The sequence below is a fragment of the Ursus arctos genome, unplaced genomic scaffold (assembly GCF_023065955.2).
Source record: "Ursus arctos isolate Adak ecotype North America unplaced genomic scaffold, UrsArc2.0 scaffold_10, whole genome shotgun sequence".
Lineage (NCBI taxonomy): Eukaryota > Metazoa > Chordata > Mammalia > Carnivora > Ursidae > Ursus > Ursus arctos.
Window position 1 is genome coordinate 53,515,351 of NW_026622764.1, and position 24,079 is coordinate 53,539,429.

The following is a 24,079-nucleotide window of genomic DNA, read 5'->3' on the forward strand; positions in this document are numbered from 1 at the left end:
GGTCATAGGAAATAAAATTTTAAAAAATTGAACAAAATGATCTTTTAGGTTTTTCCTTCAAGTTATATTTTATAATTCATTTCCCTCCCCTTTTCTAGGAAATATGTGTTCTCAATTTTTTTTTTAAAGATTTATTTCCTTTAGAGAGAGAATGTGTGCTTGTGCATGAGCATGGGGAGGGGCAGAGGGAGAGGGAGAAATCTCAAGCAGACTCCCTCCTGAGCATGGAGCCTGACATGGGGCTCGATCCCACAACCCTGAGACCACAACCTGAGCTGGAATCCAGAGTCGGACACCTAACTGACTGAGCCACCCAGGTGCCCTGCGTTCTCAATTTTTAAATTGAATTTGTGCTTCCTGTGATTTCTCTTTTTTAAAATAAATGGCATAGAAGAAGGTTGATGACATAGGAGCCACCATAGTTGATTGTCACATAACCATGTGTCATGTTGTCTCATAAAAACCCTGCAGGCCATCTCCTCAAGATTCTACAGTACCGACGTCCAGGTTATGGTTTGAAGAGTTAGATTTACCTCACTGATCATTTATCTCACTGATTCAGTTACATACGAACCTTTCTTTTCTTTGAGTGCTGGATAGAGTTTAAATGATGCTGAGAATAGTAGTGCTAACCCAGAATTAGAACCTAGATCTTTTTTTTCTTTTTAAGTAGGCTCCATGCCCATTGTGGAGCTCAACATGGGGCTTGAATTCATAACCCTGAGATCAAGACCTGAGCTCACATCAAGAGTCAGACTCTTAGCTACCCAGGCACCCCGGAACCTAGAACTTTTTTAATGGAAGTTTCAAATATAAGCAAAAGGTAGAATAGCATAATGAACTCTTACATATCATTACCGCAGTTTCCACATGGCCAATGTTATTTCACTTAGAGCTCCATTACTCCCTTCCACACCATTAGTTATTTTGGAGCAAATTCTAAACATTTCATCAGTAAATACTTCAGTAGGTAGCTCTAAAAGGTAAGACACATTTTATTTTTTGCAGTGAAGTCTTTTTTTCCAGTTTTATTGAGAAGTGATTGACATATATCAGTATGTTTAAGGCATAGAGCATGATGATTTGATTTACATACATTGTAAAATGATTACCACAATAGGTTTAGTTAACATCCATCATCTCGTATAGATAACAATACAAAGAAAAGAAATTTCTTTTTGTGATGAACTCTTAGGATCTACCTCTGAACAACTTTCCTGTCTATATACAGTATTTATTGTTAACTATAGTCTTCATGTATATTACATCCCTAGTATATATCTTGTAACTGAAAGTTCATATTTTTGTGTTTTTTAAAAAATTTTTCTGGATTCACATATAAGTGAGATCATACAGTATTTGTCTTTCTCTGACTTATGTCACTTAGCATAATGTCTTCAGGGTCCATCCATGTTGTTGCAAATGGTAGAATTTCCTTGTTTTTTTTTATGGCCAAATAATATTCCACTGTCTGTATAGACCACAGCTTCTGTATCCATTCATTCATTGGTGGACACTTAGGTTGTTTCTGTGTCTTAGCTATTGTGAGTGATGCTGCAGTGAACGTGGGGGTGCAGATATCCTTTTGAGTTAGTGTTTTCATTACCTTTGGATATATTCCCAGAAGTGGAATTGCTGGATCAGATGGTAGTTCTATTTTTAATTTTTTGAAGATCCTCCATACTGTTTTCCAGGCTACATCAATTTACAGTCCTGCTAATAGAGCACAAAGGTTCCCTTTTCTCCACATCCTTGCCAACACTTATCTTTTTTGTTTTTAAAAGATTTTATTTATTTATTTGTCAGAGAGAGAGAGAGCGCGTGTGCTTGCGCATGAGTGGAGGAGGGGCAGAGGGAGAAGCAGGCTTCTTGCTGCGCAGGGAGGCCAATGTGGGACTCCATCCCAGGACCCTGGGATCATGACCTGAGCTGAAGGCAGACGCATAACTGAGCCACCCAGGCGTCCCAACACTTGTTATCTCTGTCTGTTTGATAATAGCCATTCTAACAGGCATGAGATGGTAGCTTATTGTGGTTTGAATTGGCATTTCCCTGATGATTATTGTTACTGAGCATCTTTTCGTTAACCTGTTGGCCATTTATATATCCTCTTCGGGAAAAAAGGTTGATTCAGGTCCTTCATCCGTTTTTAATTGGGTTATTTGGTTTTTATGCTATTGAGTTGTAATGAGTTCTTTATACATTTTGGTATTAACTCCTTATCAGATATATGGCTTACAAATATTTTTTCCCATTCTGTAAGTCATGTTTTCACTTTGTTGATGGTTTCTTTTGCTGTGCAGAAGCTTTTTAGTTTGATGGTAGTCCTACTTGTTTATTTTGGTGAGGGCACTTTTCATTTGAACACAACCGTGATATAGTTATCACACCTAAAAACATTATTATAGTTCCTTAATATCATCGAATATTCAGTTGAATCTGGAAGTTTTTCAGATTTACTATTGTTAGTGTTTTGTCCCACTTACTTTCTCTCTTTGTGTGTATGTTTTATTGCTGAACTTCTGAAAGTAAATTATAGATATTGTGGTACTTCACTTCTGAATACTTCAATTCTTACTCTCCTAAGAATAAAAACATTCTTCACAGAATCACATGCCATTTTTACATATATAAAAATTAACATTATTTCAACATATTATTTATATGCAGTACATATTCAGATTTCCTCAGTTGTCCTTCAACTATCTTTAAAACAGGAACCAAAAATTTAAAAAGTGGAATCCAGTCAAGTTTACTGTTTCTCCCTACCGGTTTTTTGTTTTTATGACACTGGCTTTTTTTTTTTTAAATTTTATTTTTTTAATAATGATTTTTTATTATATTATGTTAGTCACCATACAGTACATCCCCGGTTTTCGATGTAAGGCTCGATGATTCATTAGTTGTGTATAACACCCAGTGCACCATGCAATATGTGCCCTCCTTACTACCCATCACCGGTCTATCCCATTCCCCCACCCCCCTCCCCTCTGTAGCCCTCAGTTTGTTTCTCATAGTCCATAGTCTCTCATGTTTCATTCCCCCTTCTGATTACCCCCCCTTTCTTTATCCCTTTCTTCCCCTACTGATCATTCTAGTTCTTATGTTCCATAGATGAGAGAAATCATTTGATAGTTGTCTTTCTCTGCTTGACTTATTTCACTAAGCACTATCTCCTCCAGTGCCGTCCATGTTGTAGCAAATGTTGAGAACTCGTTCTTTCTGATAGCTGAGTAATATTCCATTGTATATATGGACCACAACTTCTTAATCCAGTCATCTGTTGCAGGGCATCTCGGCTCCTTCCACGATTTAGCTATTGTGGACATTGCTGCTATGAACATTGGGGTGCATATGGCCCTTCTCTTCACTACGTCTGTATCTTTGGGGTAAACACCCAGTAGTGCAATGGCTGGATCATAGGGTAGCTCAATTTTTAACTTTTTAAGGGACCTCCACACTGTTTTCCAGAGTGGCTGTACCAACTTGCATTCCCACCAACAATGTAGGAGGGATCCCCTTTCTCCACATCCTCTCCAACAATTGTTGTTTCTTGCCTTGTCTATTTTTGCCATTCTAACTGGCGTAGGTGGTATCTCAGTGTGGTTTTGATTTGAATTTCCTTGATGGCTAATGATTTTGAACATTTTTTCATGTGTCTGTTAGCCATTTGTATGTCTTCATTGGAAAAGTGTCTGTTCATATCTTCTGCCCATTTTTTGATTTGTTTATTTGTTTCTTGTGTATTGAGTTTGAGAAGTTCTTTGTAGATCTTGGATACCAGTCCTTTATCTGTAGTGTCATTTGCAAATATCTTCTCCCATTCTGTGGGCTGCCTCTTAGTTTTTCTGACTGTTTCCTTGGCTGTGCAGAAACTTTTAATCTTGATGAAGTCCCATAAATTCATTTTATCTTTTGTTTCTCTTGCCTTTGGGGATGTATCATGAAAAAGGTTGCTTTGGCCGATGTCGTAGAGGTTGCTGCCTATGTTCTCCTCTAGAATTTTGATGGATTCCTGTCTCACATCGAGGTCTTTCATCCATTTGGAGTTTATTTTTGACACTGGCTTTTTTGAAGAGACCAAGGCAGTTTTGTTGTAGAATGTACCACATTCTGGATTTGTCTGATTGTTTTCCTCATATTTAGATTCAGATTAAACTTTTTTTTTTTTTTTTTGGCAAGAGTACTACACAGCTGATGTGTACTTACCTCATCACATCAGAGGCACATAATGTCAGGATGTTCCACAATTGGTTAAGGTAGTAATTGCTAATTTTCTTCATTATAAAAGTACATTCCCCTCTTTGTAATTAGTGAGTAGTGATGAAATGATACTTTGGGATTATGTGAGTTCCCCAGCATCTTTTTACCCAGTGGTTATTGCAACCTTTAATGATCTGTGCCTGAACCAGTTATTATGTTGGGAGTAGCAAATTTCATATCTGCCATTTTCATATCTGCTATTTCTTCTGCATTTATTAGTTGGTGTTCTGCTGTAAAGGATTAATTTCTCTTTCTCCCTCCCTTTTTCCTACCCCCCCAACCCTTGTAGACTAATGGAATTTTTTAAAAAGTAATTATAATCTATTGCCATTATTCTTTTTAAAGCTCAGAATTGCCCCAGATTTGACTTGTGGAAGATAGCTTCTTTGTCCTTTAGATGGCTTCTGTGTCATTTTGACATGTCCCTATAATCTTTGAGGACTTCTTTCTTTTTTCTTAAACAGTTTTATTGAGTTATAGTTTATAAACCCCACAATTCACCCATTTAGAGTTTATAATTTAGTGGTTTTTAATATATTCATGGATAGGTGCAGCCATCACCACAGTCGGTTTTAGACCATTTTCAGTATCTCAGAAAGCAACCCTGTACGTTTAGCTATCACTCTCAGACCCCAGTCTGAGTCAGATATTAATTTCTGTCTATAGATTGCCCTGTTTTAAACATTTCATATGAATAGAATTAAATAGCATGGTCTTTTGTGATGTATTTCACTTAGCATGTTTTCACAGTTCATCCAAGTTATGGCATGTATTAGCACTTCATTCCTTTTTCTGGCTGGATAATATGCCATCGTATGGATATATCACATTTTGTTTATTCTTTTGTCTGATGATGGACTCTTGGGTTGCTTCCACCTGTTGGGTGTTATAAATAATACTGCTACAGACATTCATGTACACATTTTTGTGTAGACGTGTGTTTTCATTTCTCTGTATATGCCTAGGAGTGGAATTGCTGCATTGTATAATAACAGTGTCTTTAATCATTCGAGGAACAGCCAGATTGTTTCCAAAGTGGCTGTACCAGTTTACATTCTCACCAGCAGTGTATGAGGATTCTGATTTCTTCACCTACTTGCCAACTCTTGTTAGTATTTGACTTTTTGATTTCCGGCATCTAGTGAGTATGGAGTGGTATCTCATTGTGGTTTTGATTTGCATATTATCTTGCATCATTTATTATCCCAGCATTCTGTCCAGTTTTCCCAGCATCATTTGTCGAAAGGCTGTTCTTTCCTACTGGATAGTCTGGGCACCCGTGTTGAAGTCAGTTGCTCATAGATTTTTGGGTTTCTTTTTTTCTTTTCCCTCCCTCCCTCCCTCCCTTCCTTATTTTGATTTATTTATTTGTGAGAGAGAGAACATGAGTAGGGGAAGGAGCAGAGGAAGAGAGAACATCCTTAAGCAGACTCCCCACTGAGCACAGAACCTGACTTGGGGCTCAATCCCAGGACCCTGAGATCATGACCTGAGCCGAAATCAAGAGTCAGATGCTCAAGTGACTGAACCAGCCAGGCACCCCTGGGTTTATTTCTGAACTCTCAGTTTTATTACATTGATCTTTATGTCTATTTTTATGTCAATGTCAGACTGATTTGATTATTGTTTTGTAATAAATTTTATAATCAGGAAGTATGAATTCTTATCTTTTCTTCCTTTTTAAGATTGTTCTGACTGTTCTTGGTCCCTTGCAATTCCTATGAATTTTAGAATCAGCTTGTCAGTTTCTACACAGAAGTTATCTGGGATCTGTCAATCAATTTGGGGAGTATTGCCATCTTAACAATGTTAAGTCTTCCAATTCATGAACATGGGATATTTTGAAATTATTTAGATCTTTTTCAGTTTCTTTTAGTGATATTTTGTAGTTTTCAGAGAATAAATTTTATACTTCTTTTGTTAAATTTATTCATAAGTATTTTATTCTTTATGAAGCTAATGTAAATGGAACTATTTTCTTAATTCTTTTTTTTTTGATTGTTCATTGCAAGTGTATAGAAATATATTTGATTTTTATATATTGATCTTATATCATTGTAACCTTGTTGGACAAGCTTATTCTAATAGATTTTAGTGGATTCCTTAGGATTTTCTATATATGTAGGTGTAAATTATGTATGTATGTACATAAGATGATGTTGTCTGCAAATAGAGATAGTTTTACTTCTTGATTTCCAATCTTAATGCCTTTTATATATCTCTCTTGCCTAATTTCCCTAGCTAGAACCTCCAATACAATGTTGAATAGAAATGATGAGATCATATATCCTTGTTTTATTCCTGATATTAAAGGGAAAGCATCTGGCCTTTCCCTTTTAGTATGATGTTAGCTGTGAGTTATTCATATAATGCCCTTTATCAGGTTGAGGAAGTTCCCATCTATTCCTAGTTTGTTAAGTGCTTTTATCTTGAAACAGTGTTGGTTTTTGTTAGATGCTTTTTCTGCATCTATTGGGATGATCTAGTGATTTTATTCTATTGATACGTTACATTAATTTTTGAAATTAAACCAACGTTACATTCCTGAGACAAATCCCATTTGTTGTGGTATATCAATCTTTTTATATGTTTCTGGATTCAGTTTGCTAGTGTTTTGCTGAAGACTTATATCCGTATTCATAAGAGATACTGGTAGGTAGTTCTCTTCTGTCTTGATATCATCTGGTTTTGATATCAGGGTAATACTGGCTTTATGAAGTGAGTTGGGAATTATTCCCTCCTCTTCTGCATTTTGGGAGAGTTTGTGAAGAATAGTAATTAATTCTTTAAATGTTTGATGGAATTGAGTGGCAAAGCTATCAGGGTCATAACATTTCTTTGTGGGTGTTTTTTTTTTATTATTCAATCTTTTCACTTGTTATAGGCCTATTCATATTAGCTCTTTCTTCTTGAGTCAGTTTCATTAGTTTGTATTTTTCTAGGAATTTTTCCATTTCATCTAAGTTACTACCTTTTTGGTGTATTGTTCATTGTTGTTACATTTGTGTTTTATTTCTGTAAGGTTGGTATTACTGTTCCCTTTTTAAATGTGATTCTAGTAATTCGAGTCTTCTGTCTTTTTATCTTCGTCAAACTGGATTTCTTTGCTTTCTTGCACAAGATGATCCACGTACTCTTTGCCCTAGACGCGGAATCACTTGTTTCTCCAAGAAGTTTTGGTTCCCTTAACAGGGAGGAGAGTGGTATTTAGAAACCAACATCTGAGTGTTAGGTGTTTTCATTGCTAGCAGTGGATGTCGTTGCTTCTAACCCCTTTTACAGAGCAGAGGTAGAAAAAAATGTAATTTTAAATATTATGAATTTGTACTGAAACCTCTTACGTAGATCCATTTCTATAGGATTCTTCCTTATTTCCCCCATTCCAAATTTGTATCTTTCTTCTCTCACAAAAGAAACCCTGGCTTCCAGTACCTTCTGTTTATTTACTCATTTGCTCCAAGTTACAACATACTTAAAAATAGTTTCAAAATTAACACCATAACTAATAGCAAACTTACTAAATTCAAGAGTTTTTGTACTTTTTTTTGTTCTTAGATCATATCCTACTAAAATAAACAGTCAGATTATTGTCAAACTTAGACCTTTGATTCTAACTACAGATCTGAAGATTTTAAACTAAGAGCTAATCCCTTTAGACTGGGGATTTTGCCCATGTAAGGTTGACATTTGCATGGCATGGGGGAAGTGTAGAGTTAGAGAGACCTAGGTTCAAATCCTAGCTCTGTCAGTCAGTAGCTGTTACCTAGTTTCTATGAACATGTGTCATTATTTGTAAAGTAAGTGTAACACTACTTACTGGCCATTGGGGGTTGCTGTGAGAGTGGAGATAGTGGCTAGCAAGCGCTTGACTTTCTAGTCATATAGTAAACAGTGACTGTTATTGTTAAGCCCCTGAAATATTTAAAAACAATACTTGACTTTTTAAAACAGTCTTTGATTAATTTAAGTAATGAGTGAAATATATTACCAGTTAAAGATTGTTTTTTAAATTTTAGTTTTTTCCCATCTTTATTGAGATATAATTGACATATAACATTGTATAAGTTTAAGGTATACGATATAGTGATTCTGTATATGTATATATTGTGAAATGTTTATCACAATATATTCATTAACATCCATTATTTGACATAGTTACATTTGTGTGTGTGTGTATGTGTGTGGTAAGACCTTAAAAAATCTTTCTTAGCAACTTTCAAATATACAATACGATATTGTCGGTTTTTAAAATTTTTTTAAAATTTTCTTTTTAAAAAATTTTATTTATTTATTTTGAGAGAGTGTGTGTGCAAGCAGGGAAAGGGGCAGAGGGAGAGGGAGAGAGAGAATCCTCAAGTGGACTCCCTGCTGAGTGTGGAGCCCAGCGCCTGGCTCTATCCCCTGCCCCTGACCCTGAGATCGTGACCTGAGTCCAGCTCAAGAGTTGGATGCCTAACTGATTGAGCCACCCAGGCGCCCCATACAATACAGCGTTATTAACTATCACTACCATTACTGTATATTAGATCCCCAGGACTTGCTTGTCTTCTACTGGAAGCTTATACTCTTTGACCGCCTTCCTCCCTTCTCCCACAATCACCAATCTGTTTGCAGTTTCTATTTAATATTTTTTAAAAACAAGACATTTGACTTGTTGGTAAAGGTGAGTTTTGAGGTGTCTGCTCTTTTTTATTAAAATTTAATATGAAGGGTGTTGTCCTTTTACTTTCCCTTACCTATAATAAGAACGTGTCTATTTTTAACTTATTAAAACAAATTACTAATCTAGTTTGTTTGGAAAATATCTAAAATATGTAAAATAAAAGTACATTTTAAAAGCAGTTACCAGTAGCCTGATTATTTTATTTGAAAAGTTCCAAAGGGAATTTTGATACTAGTGAATTTGAAAATATCCCCTGAAATAATTTCGCTAAGTCATTACATGTTTCTAACATATTTTCAAAAATGTAGTCTAATTTTTGCAAGGTTTGCAAACTATCCTTGCTTGATTATCATTGGCTTCCAGCAGGAGTGCTGACTTAAATTTATTTGTCTGTGAAAAATAGGTTTAAAGTCCATTTTTTCATAAGTGTATCCTATCCTGATGAATATAGGATATTCATCAACATGCCTTTTGATACCAAGTGGGAATCTCTGTTAAGTTTTAAATGTGGCTCAGATATTATGCTGTTTCTGTTTAGACTGCTTCTCCTGGATGTCATACATCCTGATTTTCTTTTCTTCCTTTTTCTTTTTAAAAGATTTTATTGTTTAGAACAGTTTTAGATTTACAGAAAAATTGAGAAGGTCTTACAGAGAGTTCCCATGTACCCCATATCCAGTTTTCTCTGTTATTTAACATCTTATATTAGTGTGGTACACTTGCTGTGGTTGATGAGCCAGTAATGATACATTAGAATTAACTATAGGCCATAGTTTATTCACATTTCCTTAGTTTTTATAAAATGTCTTTTTCTACTCCAGCATCCCATTATCCATTTATAGTTCATTGCATTTGTTTTTCATATCTTCCTAGGCTCTTCTTAGCTCTGACAGTTTCTCAGACTTGCCTTGTTTTTGCCGATTTTAATTAAACATTTTTGAGGAGAATTGGTTAGGTATTTAGTAGGGTGCCTCCCTATTGGAATTTGTCTGAGGTTTTTCTCATGATGAGACTGGTGTTATGTGTTTTTGGAGGAAAACCCAAAGTACTATTTTTATCACATCATACCTAGGGTAGATACTATCAGTATTACTTGTCACTGTTGATGCTGACCTTGATCACCCAGCTGAGGTAGCATCGTCAGGTTTCTTTCAGGAAGTTGCTCTTTTTCCCCAAGCCATGCTGCTTCCTTGAGACAAAGTATTTATATACATGATATGGAATTTTTCTGCAAGGGAGATGTTTTTCCTTCTATATATGTACGTATGTATTTATGTATTCACTTATTGATACCAATATGAACTCTTGGATATTTATTTCATACTTAGGGCTATTGTCCACTGTTTTATGAGCACTTCCTTATTTCTTGGCTCTGTAAGATGCTCTAGGCTCATTTTGTCTATTTCCTGTCTTAGCCCTAGAATCAGCCATTTCTCCAAGGAGTCCTGGCTTCTTTTATTGGAGAATGGTATTAGAAAATAAGGTCTGGGTGCTAGATGTACTAATAGCTATAGAGTGTTCTTGCTTTTGGGCCCTCTCAGCTGACAGAGCAAAGAAATGTATGTATGTATACTAACCCATTTCTGTTGCCGCACATCCTCACCAGCATTTTAATTTAACCTAACTTATTTTAGTGCCTGGACTGATAAACATGTTGTAGTAAGTGTGTTTGTTTTAAAGCTAACAGGCTTAAATATACCAGGCTATTTAGTTTACTACCCTTACCCGTTTTAAGAATGTTCTCAACTTTCATCCCTTCTCCTGACTTCTATTTAAATTTATATTTTGGGTAGTTATATTAATTATTTGTATAGTACTTTTAAAAAATAATATGTAAAATCAACCTTGCAGGAATCAGATATATGGTAGGTACGGCATGTAGTTTTGGCGCTGTTTGTTTGCTACCCAACTTTCATTATACTGCAAGCTCATAGTAGCAGTATTGCTAATAATTCCAGGGAACGGATAGGTAATCCGTTTGCAGGAGTTACCTTGGCTTTGAAGGCCACAAAATGGATATGATGAAGACTAGGTCTGTGTCTCAGTCCAGGCTGGGGAATTGTGTTCTCCTTCCTTCTTCCCCTCTTTCTTTGTCTTCTTTATGAATATTAGTTTTATATTATAGATAGAATGCCTGTTTTTGAATAGTTCTGACAGGATGTTAGGTGACGAAGTTTACCAGAAGTCGCTCTCCCAGGGTGATATAGTGATAACGTTTAGTATGTTTATTTAGTCATCACATGGCCAGTGTCCTGATGTTTCCTTGTGTGGACCTTTTAGCTTAAGAGTGCCACTTTCAGTAAATATGCTTGCTTTGTTTTTCTTTTGTTGAGGGGCAGGAGCATCAGGCGATCCTGCTGTGACATCTGTGTGCCATTTAGGGGTTGGTTGTACTTTCTGGTTTCTGCCTGCAGAGTGAGAGGACTGGCCCGAGTGATATGGAGTCTGTCTCCCAAACAGTTTTCTGGCCATTCCTTTTGGCAGTAGCTACGTGTTTGTTAGTTCTTCATTTTTGTGTGTGTCCACCTTTATAAAACTGTAAATGTAAATTAGTGAGCTTTTCATTACTAACTTAGTAGTTAGTGACCTGTGTGTATTTGATGTTATTCTTTAGGAAGTGAAGAAGGGTTTCGAAAATAGCTTACTGTAGCTGTCACATAAAGAAGAAAACCAGTTGTTTAGATTGGTCAGTTACTTGATGAAAGCATTTCTGACATTCAGATCATATCCTAGCCAATCTTAAACTTTGTTTCTAAACATCAAGTTGAAAATTAGCTTCTTATACAAGCCTTGTGTATTTGACCCTTCAGCAGATACCCGGTAATGGTTCTGAAATTAGTGGTTCACAGACGTCTGCGTATGTGTTTTTGGGAGTAGGGACACTCTATACTAATTTAACTTTTTCATTTCCATGGGTTGTTTTGCTGTGGTTCTCTTAATTAGTCCATTCATTTATTAACTAGTCTTTTTTTTAACTTTACGGAAAGAACATGTTCATATTGCCGAACACAGCTGAAAAACTACACTTTAATCTTTCTTCTGATTTCTTTATATAGCAAATTGCACAGAGTTTAAAAGATGAACAAAAGAAGGTACCTTCAGAAGCTTCGTTTTCAGATGTTCGGTTAGAGGAAACGGAGTCTAATAATCTAAGAAAATCCGGTATGTTATGATGCTTAACTCCAACTTTTATTCATTCGTTTAAACTTTTATTGAGGACTTGTCACGTTCTGGGCATGAGAAACAGTTTATGCCTTTGAGGAGCCCACACTTGAATGGGGGGAGATTGATAAGCCACAGATATAATTGAGTGGTGACGTGCTAAAGGTATGTACAGTGCACTCTTGGACCATGGTAGAAGGGCATCAGAATTATGAAGGGAGGTGAGCTTTCAGTGGTGTCAGAAAGCTGTACTATTTATAAAGGCAAGAATGAGAGAGCCAGGTGAAGTAGGGCTGTTCAAGGTAGAATAGCATGGAGGAGGGCAGGCAGGAATGGAAGACCATGGTTGCTTTGGGGAAGTCAAGTGGTTTGGTAATGTTTGGGCATAGGTTATTTGTAGGGAAAAGCAGGTAAAACAGGCCAGATAGGTATCAGTGATAGTCTCATGGACTTTGACTTCTTGCTAATATAGTGTATTGGCATGATTGTACTTACCAGATTTGTATTTTATAAATACATTGAGTGCCTGAGACTGGGGTAAGATACTGATAAAAATGTATGGGATAGCTTGGATTAGGGTGCACGTTATGCAAGGAGCAAAATTGTCTAAGAAGCATGCTGGATATTTATGAATTACGTAGACAACAAGCTATATGGAAAGCAGGGTGTCCCTTCCCCTCTCCTCCTAGCTGTAAGGGAGACACTGAAGCTCAGTTCCTCATGGAGCTGGGACTAACTGGGAGTTGGGGTAATAAGAATGGGAGGCTTTAAAGAGCCCTAGTTGTCCCTAAATCTCCAGGTTTAGGGCATGATCAGGTATTGTGTGTTACTCTATGAACAGTTGATAACTCAAAGCCAGACTGCCAAGCAACCTGGGTATTCCCTGTCTGACAAAGACATTTTATCATGCTTGTCCCATAGGAAGAGAGACCCATAGGGGGTTAAAATTTCCTCCTTTGAAATAGAACCTGGGCCATGTCTTCGTATACCTCTTGTTTCTGGTGTACACCTTGGTCCTAATAAACCTCTTCAAGAGTTATTGGAGAGACTAGAGTACATTTCTGTCTTATTGACCCTGGGCTTACACACTTTCCCTTTCCCTAGTAAAGTCTATTCTTTCACCCATGCTTGGCCTTAATATAAATAAGGTATTTTTGGCAGAACTGTAGAGACTAGTTAGGAAACTGTTTTGTTTTCCATTTGAAAGATAAAGGTTTGAGCCAGGGCACTGACAGGGGGATGGAAAGAAGTGAAGAGACGAGGTATCTGGTTAAGAGTGTGAATCAGAATTTGATGACACACTAGATGTGGGGGCTGAGAAAAAGACTTAGCAGGGTCCATGTGGAACAACTGAGAGGGTCTGTGTATATCGACCTAGAGCTGTGCTGTTCAGTATGGTAGCCACCTGCCATTGAACATGTGAAATGTGGCTCATCTGAATATGCTGTTAGCATATAAAATACACACCAAATTTCAAAGACTTAATATGAAATAAAGAATAGAAAAAACCTTATTAGTAATTTCTGTCTTGATGACATGTTAAAATGATAATATTTTAGATATATTGGGTTAAATACATTAAAACTCATTCCACTTGTTTCTTCTTACTTTTTTTAATGTGGCATTTTAATGTGTTAACATTTATAGCTCACATTGTATATCTGTTGGACAGTACTGCTCTAGAACTATAAAGAGGACTGATTTGGAGATAAAGATTGTAGAGTAATTGACGCTTCGGGCTTGCGTAGGATCACCCCAGGACAGAGAGTACAGTGACAACAGCAGAAATCTGGGGAGAGAACCTCAGCAGATGCTGACATTAAAGAGCAAATGGAGGTAGAGGAGTGTCCTGGGCCAACAGCAAGAGAGGTCAGAAGCAAGCAAGGGGTTAGGGTGTGATTGAAGCCAGAGGAGGAGGGGTTGGCAGCGTAGTTTTGGGCAGAGGGTGAGAAATAGGAAATCACATAGCTGTCGTGGTCAGAAAATGGGATGCTAAGATTTAATAATTAAGAGGTGGAATAGTTTGGAGTAATAAGAAGGTCTGTAGAAAGTAATAAAGTAATTCTAAAAGAAGGTCATGAGAAAATCTGTGTGGTAGGGAGTGCAGGGGTGGGAGTGAAGGTCTTTGGAATTGACAACCATGTGATTGTATGGTTATTGATGCTACTTAGAATGGTGATAGAATTTGGGATGGAAAACAAGTCCGAGTCAAGTGGCAAGGGGAGCAAAGAAAGAGTACAATCACTTTTCTTGATTCTTGATTCCTTGGTTATGTTGGAAGTGAAAATGAGAAGCCTCCAAAGTGAGGACTTTAAACAACATGGTGTTCATGCAGTAGAACTAGGTGCCAGGGCGAGCTGGTAGAGGGACCATTGTGTGAAGAGGCCGATTATCAGTATCTTCAAAAGCAGAGGCCCTGTTCTCTCCTTAGAACAGGTAGGGGGAGGGTGGGGCTCACGGAGGGTGCAGGAGGGAGGAGCCCTGCTCTTCAAAAGAGGCAGCCAGTAGGCACTCGCCTTTTGATGGCTTGTCGTGTAAGTAGACTTTCCCTGTCAGTTGTTTTAACTGTTAACTATTTTTCACAGGAAAATGAAAATAAATGAATAAGCCAACTTCTGGCTTTAAAGTACTTAAATAGATTTGTTTCACTAAACTTTTATTTGGGGTACTTTTTGGCTCTTTATATTGAAGGAGGGATCCTGCAGATACCATAATCTTAGCACCATCATAGATACTTAATCTCCTAAATATTCTTTGATATAATTTGTCTAGTTTATTCTTTCTGAGGAACTTCATATAAAGGAGATATTTTAGTTTAAAATAAGGCCTTATAGAAGAGCTCTTAAAATTACACAAATATTACATGCTTTTGAAAAGCAAAAAATTCAGCTTACAGAATTATAAAGAGAAAGCACTAACCCACCACATTCTCCTCTTTCTTTTTCCCCAGAAATCTATACTACAACCTCCAGACCTTCTAAGCAGAGGCCGTTCTAGCTCTTTAAAAAAAAAAAAAAAAAAAAAAAAAAAAATATATATATATATATATATGTTTTGCTTGGCTATACTTTTAATTTTTTTATTATTGAAAATAGTTCAAATATACAGAAAAGTAGAAAGAACGATACAATCAACAGTGAACACCTCTACCAACCATCTGGATTCAAGACTTAACATTTTATCACATTATATATACATACATTCTTTTGCTAATCATTTTTTTTAAGTTTATTTATTTAAGTAATCTTTACACCCAGTGTGGGGCTCGATCACGATCATTGTGTAATCTTTACACCCAATGTGGGGCACCCAAGATCAAGAGCCGCATGCTCCTCTGGCTGAGCCAGCCAGGCGCCCCAATCTTTTGCTAATCATTTTGAAGTAAATTATTGACATCATTGTCAGTTTACTCTTGAGTATTTCATCATCTCTCCAAAAAATAAGGACATCTCTTATATAACCCTAAAACATTATTGCATTTCATAGAGTTTCCTAATGTCCTCTAATACCCAGTCCATTATTTCATTATCCTCTCTTGTTCCAGAGTATTATTTTAGCTCTGCTGTTGTAGCTCATTTGAACTTTGGTCCATTGAGCCGAAGTGAGTGTGCTTTCCTTACAAAATGTCTCTGCTTAACCAAGCTCCCCACCTGCTCCTCCTCACCCTCATCAGAGTGTCTGCCCTGTCTCGGAGAGAGGGGGGCAATTCTTCTTACTTGGGAATTGGATAGACTAGGTAGGCCTATAAGTAATACAGCTAAGAGCATGGAAGGCAGTCTGTCAAACCAGCTTTGATTAATTTTCCTGTTTAACATTGCTTTATTTTCTTGTCATTTCCTCACCTCCCTTGGCTCCCACTTGCTTCTACATGACTGCATACAGATCTACTTGCTTTTTTATAAGGTGTATATACTGTTCATTCATCCCATAAAGATTATTTTGTTTGTTTTAAAGATATTTATTTATTTATTTATGATTTTATTTATTTGAGAGAGGGAGAGAATGAGCAATGGGGAGGGGCAGAGGGAGAGAGCAGGAGAAGCAGACTCCCCTCTAAGCAGGAAGCCTGATGTGGGGCTCGATCCCAGGACCTGGAGATCATGACCTGAGCTGAAGGCAGATGCTTAACCAACTGAGCCACCCATGCACCAATTTATTTTTATTTATTTATGTATTTATGTATTTATGTATTTATTTATTTATTTATTTATTTATTTATTTAAGAGAGAGAGAGAGAGAGAGAGAGAGAGCATGAGGGGAGGCAGAAGGAGAGGTAGGAGTAGACTCTCCACTGAGCAGGGAGCCTGATGCAGGGCTTGATCCCAGGACCCTGTGACCATGACCTGAGCCGAAGGCAGACTTTTAACTGACTGAGCCACCCAGGTGCCCCTGTTCCATAAAAATTATTGATCACAGTTTTGAAATAGCTGTTTGAGTTAAGCATATATATATGAGGCCGGAATGTATATATGTATTTATATGTAGTCTCACTTACTGTGTTAAATATCAGCTGTCACGATTCCTATGGGTTCCTATGGCATTATTGATCGAAGGTGAAAAAAACTAGAAAAAAATGGATGCCTCCAGCTATAGATAACTAACGAGAACAAAAGTTTATGTTTACCATGCAAATACGACAAACTTCCATGTGTGTGAAATGTGTCTCTTTTTCCATTTGGGTTTTTAGGTTCAACAGAATCCCTCAATCCCAGACCACAGACCACAATTTCTCCAGCAGATCTTCATGGAATGTGGTATCCTACAGTTCGAAGAACTCTTGTGTGTCTCTCCAAATTGTACAGATGTATAGATGTACGTGTATCAGTTCTTCTATCTTTACTGTAAATGGCTTACTCTTTCAGGTGAAATTTTTTAATTTTAAGATCTTGATGTAGTATTTTGTTTGGTATTAAATTAGAATCATGATTTTTAGATACAGAGGTAAGTTTAAGATCAATCTAATTTAGGGATTCTCTTCTAAAAAAAAAAAGATTTTATTTATTTATTAGAGAGAGCACACATGCACGACCTGGGGGGAGGGGAAGAGGGAGAGGGAGAAGCAGATTCTCCACAGAGCAGGGAGCGCAATGCAGGGTTCCATTCCTACGACCCTGGGATCATGACCTGAGCTGAAGGCAGATGCTTAACCGACTGAACCACCCTGGCACCCCTAATATAGGGATTCTTAACCTGTGGATTCTGTAGACCCTTAGAATTCACTAGTGGCCTTTGGAGAGTCTATGAACACCTTGAAATTGTGAGTAAAATTGTGTTTGTATGTTTATATTTGTCTTTCTGAAAGGAGAAGGATTATAGCTTTTATTGCTTCTCACAGGGATCTATGACCACATAAAACTTTAAAACTACTGGTTAATTCATCTGTTTTTGTTTATATTAGTTTATATATAAAGAAAAAGACATGCTAAAAGGTTAAGTGATAATGTCCAGTGTTACATGGCTATAACACATTTAGTATTAAATTTATTATTAAATGCATCTACTTTGGTTTTTTCTTTTTAAAGATTATTTATTTTAGAGAGAGCGTGTGTGTGTGCGAGTGGGGGGGTGGAAGGAGAGGGAGAGGAAGAGAATCTCAAGCAGACTCCCTGCTGAGCCTGACATGGCGCTTGATCTCAGGACCCTGAGATCATGACCTAAGGTGAAACCAAGAGTCGAATGCTTAACCAGCTGAGCCACCTGGGCACCCCATTAATTTAGTTTTGTGCTGCATTTAAAATCAACGTTCTTTTTTTTTTTTTTAAGATCTATTTATTTGAGAGCAAAAGCATGGGGCAGGGAGGCAGCATGAGGGGCAGAGGGAGAGAGAGAATCTCAAGCAGACTCCCCGCTGAGCACAGAGCCCAGTGTGGGCCTCCATTTCATGACTCTGAAATCATGACCTAAGCTGAAATCGAGAGTCGGATGCTTAACTGACTGAACCACCCAGGTACCCCTAAGTCAGCATTCTTAATAAGTAGTATTAAGTTTACATGCGTTTCTTAGACTAATTTTAGTTATTTGCTGAAATTAACAGTACCTTTTTTTTTTTTTTTTTAAGCACTACCTTAAACATTATGCATTGATTTTAGGTCAGAGTTACTGTAAGCACTCCAGAATGTTTAATGATATGATTATCAATCTAGAGAAAGATTAGAGTTGTCTATACTTACTGTTAGGAGTTTGCTGCTGAAATAATTTATAAGATTCAGTTTTTTAATATTTTATTTATTTAAGTAATCTCTACACCCAACATGGGGCTTGAACTTACAACCCTGAGATCAAGAGTTACATGTTCCTCCAGCTGAGCCAGCCAGGCACCCCTAAAATTCAGTGGTTTTAATTTAAAATTTGATTGTTACAACTCAAATAGCATATAAAGAGAAAAGTGACTACAACAGCAATGTAATTAATTGTCCAGATGCTACTGTTTCTTAAGAATAGAGTTCAAAGGGGGTGTTTTTCTCCCCCACCCCCCCGTAGAGATGTTCCATATCTCAGAGGCCTAGGGGCCGAACAAGGTTGCACAGTTGTTTCATTGGTTCAGTAGAGTGCACAGTACTTAGTATCTGTTTTAAGCTACATAGTTACTGGAGTTTGTGCTTAGAGAAATTTTGAAATTCAACCAAAAAATACCTTTTGGCCTGTTCTGGGCCTTTTAGGATGAGGCCACAACACCTCTACAGTTAGATGTCTTAGCCCTTTTGCCCAGCTAATGAGCTGTCTTCCAGAGGGAGGTTTGGACATTGGCATCTCCTCTTCCCCAGGATCCCTAGTAGGTGTCCTGAATGATGGTATGAGGCTGGGATTCAGAAACTGCCTAGAGTAGATCCAGGATCCCAAGGGGACACATGGGGGCATATTCCATATAAAATCCGTTATCATCACAGGCCCTAGTGAAGCGTTTTAGCTGCTTAACAGGGATTTAAGCCAAACAGTAGGGTAGACCTGAGGACACAACTCTGCCTGTTTTTATTTTATGTTCTGGAGCTGCCCGTTTTTTGTTTTTGTTTTGTTTTTTTTAACCTAGCTTATGTCCAAATCGTATCCCTCTCTATTTTAATCATCTAAGGCGAGGAAAGCCAAGTCTAGTGAAAAACGCATTAAGACTGAGCAGGGGGAAGAGAGGGTCTTAGTCTAAACTGCCCATCTTCGGTCTTCCTCAGGCAGGGGCAGTGACCTGGCAAGAGGTATCCCTAATCTTTTCTTACTACAGAAGCCTCATAGAAAACAAATGAGAGGGAAGCAGTACAAAAAGAGAATAACATCAAGTAGAGATCAGGACCCAGGACTGTGGCCTCATAATAAATATTTTGCTCATATTCCTCCATATCAATTCCATCGCAGGTGGAATGGAGGCAGGGAGGGAAGCAAGGGACTGGCGGGCGACCCTGCCCAGGCCAACATGCCACACCTCTGGCAAGATGTAGAAATGGCAGAATTAAATTAAGAATCATATTTCACATGCTATTTGTAACGCGATTATTTTGTTTTTACCTAATTATATTTTATAAAAATTTTACCACGTCCTTCAGCATTCCTGTATTTCATGCACAGTATCCTATAATTTATATTTGCTAGTATTTTATTTGTTGACTCCCCCGTCATTGAACATTTATTTGCATTTTTTTGCTGTTTTAAATAATGTAGTAAGAGCCACATGCATGAATTTTATAATACAATACTGATTAATTGTTGGGGATACATTTTTAGAAATGGGTTTACTGGGACCCTGGGTGGCTCAATTGGCTCAGGTCATGATCCCGTGGTCCTGGGATCAAGTCCTGAAATCAAGTCCTGAATTGGGCTCCCTGTTCATGAGGGAGCCTGCTTCTCCTTCTCCCTCTGCTGCTGCTCTCCCTCTCTGTCAAATAAACAAATAAAATCTTAAAAAAAAAAAAAAAAGTGGGTTTACTGAGGCTTTGTCTTAAAGTTGGTTTTATTGATTTAAAAAACAGCCTACAGTATGAGGCTATATTGGAGTCACGGCTCCGTGGGGTCAGAACCACATCTGCCTTGTCCACCCACCCCTGTGCATCCAGCAGCATTTAGCACTGAGCCTAGCATGGAATAAGTGCTAAAGAAATTGTTGAAGGGTCACATGAGAGTTCTGAGAGATGCAAATTACAAAACCACGTGTTGGTCTAGACAGGTTGCACGGGAATAGGAAACTCCAGAGGAATATTGCCAGTAATATAAATTCATCCAGTGGATAAGGGCAAGCAAGCATTCATTGTTCCTTGTATTCTGTTTACAGTTTCTCTTTTTCCTGTGTTGTGAAACATTTCAGAGTAATGTTTTTCTTTTATTTCACCAGAGGGCAGTGTTCCAAGGATTATCACAGGAAGCCTTGTCTGCCTGCATTCAGTCGTTACTTGGAGCATCAGAGTCTATCAGCAAAAACAAGGTTTGATGAAGTGTTAGGTGAAATCTTGCTACCTATAATAATATTGTGGAATACAGCATTTATTTATAAGCACAGAAATTCAAAACCATTTTGGCAGTAGGATTTGTTTACTATGACTTAATTGAGGCCCTTTAAGAGAAGCTTGAAGAGTTGACCCTTGAACAACACAGGAATTAAGGGACTCAGCCCCCCTCCAAGTTCAAAATCCTTGTAGAACTTTTGATTCCTTGAACCCTTAACTATTAATAGCCTGCTGTTGACTGGAAGCCTTACTGATAATAGAAACAGTCAATTAACACCTATTTTGTCTGTTATATGTATTATGTACTATCTTCTTACAACAAAGTAAGCTAGAGAAAAGAAAATGTTATTAAGAAAAATAGGGAAGAGAAAATACATTTATAATACTGTATACTATAAAAAATTAATGTATAAATGGGCCAGTGCAGTTCAAACCATGTTGTTCAAGGCTCAGTTGTATTATATTGTACTGCTAAATAAAGACTACACAGTATAAAGGAGTGCCAGCTTTGCTAAAAATACTGAAAATGGTACTTTGGTTATAAATTCTATAGGGTAAAGGTTTCTTATTATAGCCTTAGCAGCTGGGAAGGTGGTAGACTCCTGTTTCCGTGAAAGACCAAAACGGTGTTTATAAGGGAACATAGCAATTTATAATCATCCCTTCAGTGATGGTTTTAAATAGTTGAATGGCCTCACTTGGAGGAAATCAGCCAAGTCAGTTTGGAAGACAGACAATTGTGGCCCATGGGTTCCGTGACCAGAAGTAGTTGCCATGACTTCGTGATTTAGTTTTTAATCAAGAAGGGATCTAGGACTGAAGGCTGCTCCCAAGGCCCCTGAGAATTTTTTATAAGCATGGTCAAAAGTGTTGCTTCATTTAACTCTCCATTAAAATACCTGTCTCCATTTAAATACTCCATTAAAGGGAGGAAGCTGTGGGGGCTGTTTCCAGGGAAACTTTTTTGCTGTGGTGTATTCAAACCTTGTGAATCTTTCTGGACTTCCAGATTTACAAACTTGATTTCTTACTTCAAGGCTTTAGATAAATTAGGTTAAAACAAAACAAAACAAAAAAAACAAATGACAAAAAAACTTCCTGCAAAAGAATTTGGGATTCTGTTGCTAGGAAAGCTGTACCTCTGATTGTGACCACTGCATTCTCCCATTCATGGAGTGGAAGGTTGAAATGAAATTTTCGTATGCTGGAAAGAGGATGGAAAGTTAATTGTAGACAGGCAGATTTCACTTTTAAAGTATTTCTAAGCTTGAGCTCTCACATTTCTTACAATACATGAAATCAGGAAACATGTCTAATGTTAGGCAGATGGTTAAGTAAATTGTGGCATATTCCATAGAGTAGACTGTTACACAGGCATTAATTTTTTTTAATGAAGCAATAACATTTAACTTAAATATGTTAAGGCAAAAAAACAAGATACTAGCCACATATACATTATGACTTTATGTAATGAAAACACGCAATAAAACAATAACATTGAAAGTTTTTGGGTGAATGTGGATGATTTTCCCTTCTTTTCTCTACACTCTTTATTTTCTAGATTTTCAAGAGTGAGCATGTATTTCTTAGACGATAAGGAGGAAAAAAATGATCTATTTTAAAAATAAATTTATATGCTTATGTCTTCTTGTACCACCTCCTTTTTTTAGAGGGAGGAGTGAAGGGCTTTTTGATTATTTAGTCCTTAGCCTGTGAGGCTATCCTATTTTTGTAACTGTGCTTCCTACATATTATAAGAGGTTTAAGTTTGTGTGAGGAAGCCCTCGATTTGGCAAGCATTAGCTATTTTCGTTGCTGAGTTTGTATACTTTGCGTTTCAAGAAAAAAGTGATTAATAAAAATGACCGCTTAATGTCTTAGCTTAAGGCGAGAAGTTGTTACCATACTTAATTGAGCACCTAATATATTAGTAAACTAACGTGATACTATTTGCTGGATTATAACAGCTTTAGTAAAGTAAATCTATATTATACTATTTTTGCCCCTTGGAGTTGTTAGTTTTTTAAAAAAATAGAGCAAGTATTCAAAATGTGTCATGCTTCCTACTTATTTAGTGCTCTGTGTTCCAGAGTGCAAAGTGAATTTCCATCAAATAAATCATACTTACATATTGATTATGTGTTTATTTAGAAGGAGGAAGGAGAGAGAGAGAGACACCAGAGAGGAGTCACTTTGTTTAATAATTAATAACCCCTTTAAAATTGTTGTCGTTTGCTGAAGGACAATTTTATTCTTTTCCTAATACAGTATAACGTCATTAGAAATATTTTCAAAGTGAGAGTCTGTCTTGATTAAGCAGCAAGAAAGAGCAAATGCAGCCTTGCCCTTGTTAATATACAGACTTTTTTTGGAAGTAAAAGTTATGATTATTCAGTGTTTTAGGATTGGGTCAGAGCTTTGAGAACTAAGCTTGAATCATAAGACTCTTCTAGATGGGTACTGCCAGGGTAACTCTCAGGGTATAGTCAGTGCTCTGTTGGTGGCAGGATAATCCAAAATGGTAACCCTAAATCACTTTTGCATTTGGAAGCTCCTTTTATGTAAATATGAATATTTCTGATATTCTGGATACTGAAACCACTTTGGCCACATAGTGAGAGCCATGTTACTTGAAGAGAAACTGGAAAGCCATGAGAGGTCACAGTTATGCTCATGCTTTGACTTTTTCTTTATTTCCTGCTCCGTGCTGAGATTAGGTCACTTTATCTCTTCTGTTTCTAAACCAAGTTAAAATAGATTTGATTTCTTTTTCTAAATGTGTTATTTATAACCTTTTGTCTGATTTACTTTCTTGGATTGACGAAGTAGAGTGGGTGACAATGTTACTAAGAGTTTGCAGCAAGATTTTTCCCGATGATCCTAACATGGGTAATATGGGGAGAGTAGATTGCATAACAAAGGAGTAGTGGTACATACAGTTAGGTTAAGGTCCATGAACCTAGGTAGATTAATGTTTATTAATAACACCATGTGTTTTACATGTTTTTATTTAATCTGTGATAATACCCATTTTTCTGTCTTACAATTTAGACTCAGATTGATGGACAACTTTTCTTAATTAAGCACCTTTTGATTCTTCGTGAACAAATTGCTCCATTTCATACTGAATTCACCATTAAGGAAATTTCCCTGGACCTCAAGAAAACTAGAGGTACTTCATTGTCCTGGCTGGCACAGTTGGGTGTGTTTGACCTGTCCAAATGTGCCAGCAAAGGTTATAGGTTTATTTTATGTTCATCTGCAATTTTTTTTGCATGCTGTGCTTGCTAAGCATGTTACTTGTTCATACTAAGCTGAGCTATCAACATCCTAATTACATCTAACTTGCTCTATTTTCCTTATGAAAGAAACTGTTTCTGAGCATTTCAATTTGTAATATAGCGTTACTTCTCTTAGACTCTGCCACATATTACCATAACCAGTTAAAAAATGAAAAATCAGTGTAACAGCTACTTACAGTGTCAGCCAATTGGGGGGATTTTAAACATCGAGTAGAGTTTGTCAGTTCATGAAAATTCAGGAAGCCAGCTGGGTAAAATGGTAA

General features: G+C 37.1%; 1 protein-coding gene across 1 annotated transcript in view; it reads left to right on the forward strand.

The window, feature by feature from the left end:
* COG3 (component of oligomeric golgi complex 3) overlaps positions 1-24,079 on the forward strand; it is a 73,127-nt gene that overhangs the window by 30,354 nt on the left and 18,694 nt on the right. Inside the window, exons 14-17 of the mRNA XM_026493298.4 lie at positions 11,983-12,088; positions 16,776-16,900; positions 20,403-20,492; positions 23,566-23,686. Of these exons, the coding sequence (XP_026349083.2) occupies positions 11,983-12,088; positions 16,776-16,900; positions 20,403-20,492; positions 23,566-23,686 (442 nt within the window). The remainder of the gene's footprint in view (positions 1-11,982; positions 12,089-16,775; positions 16,901-20,402; positions 20,493-23,565; positions 23,687-24,079) is intronic.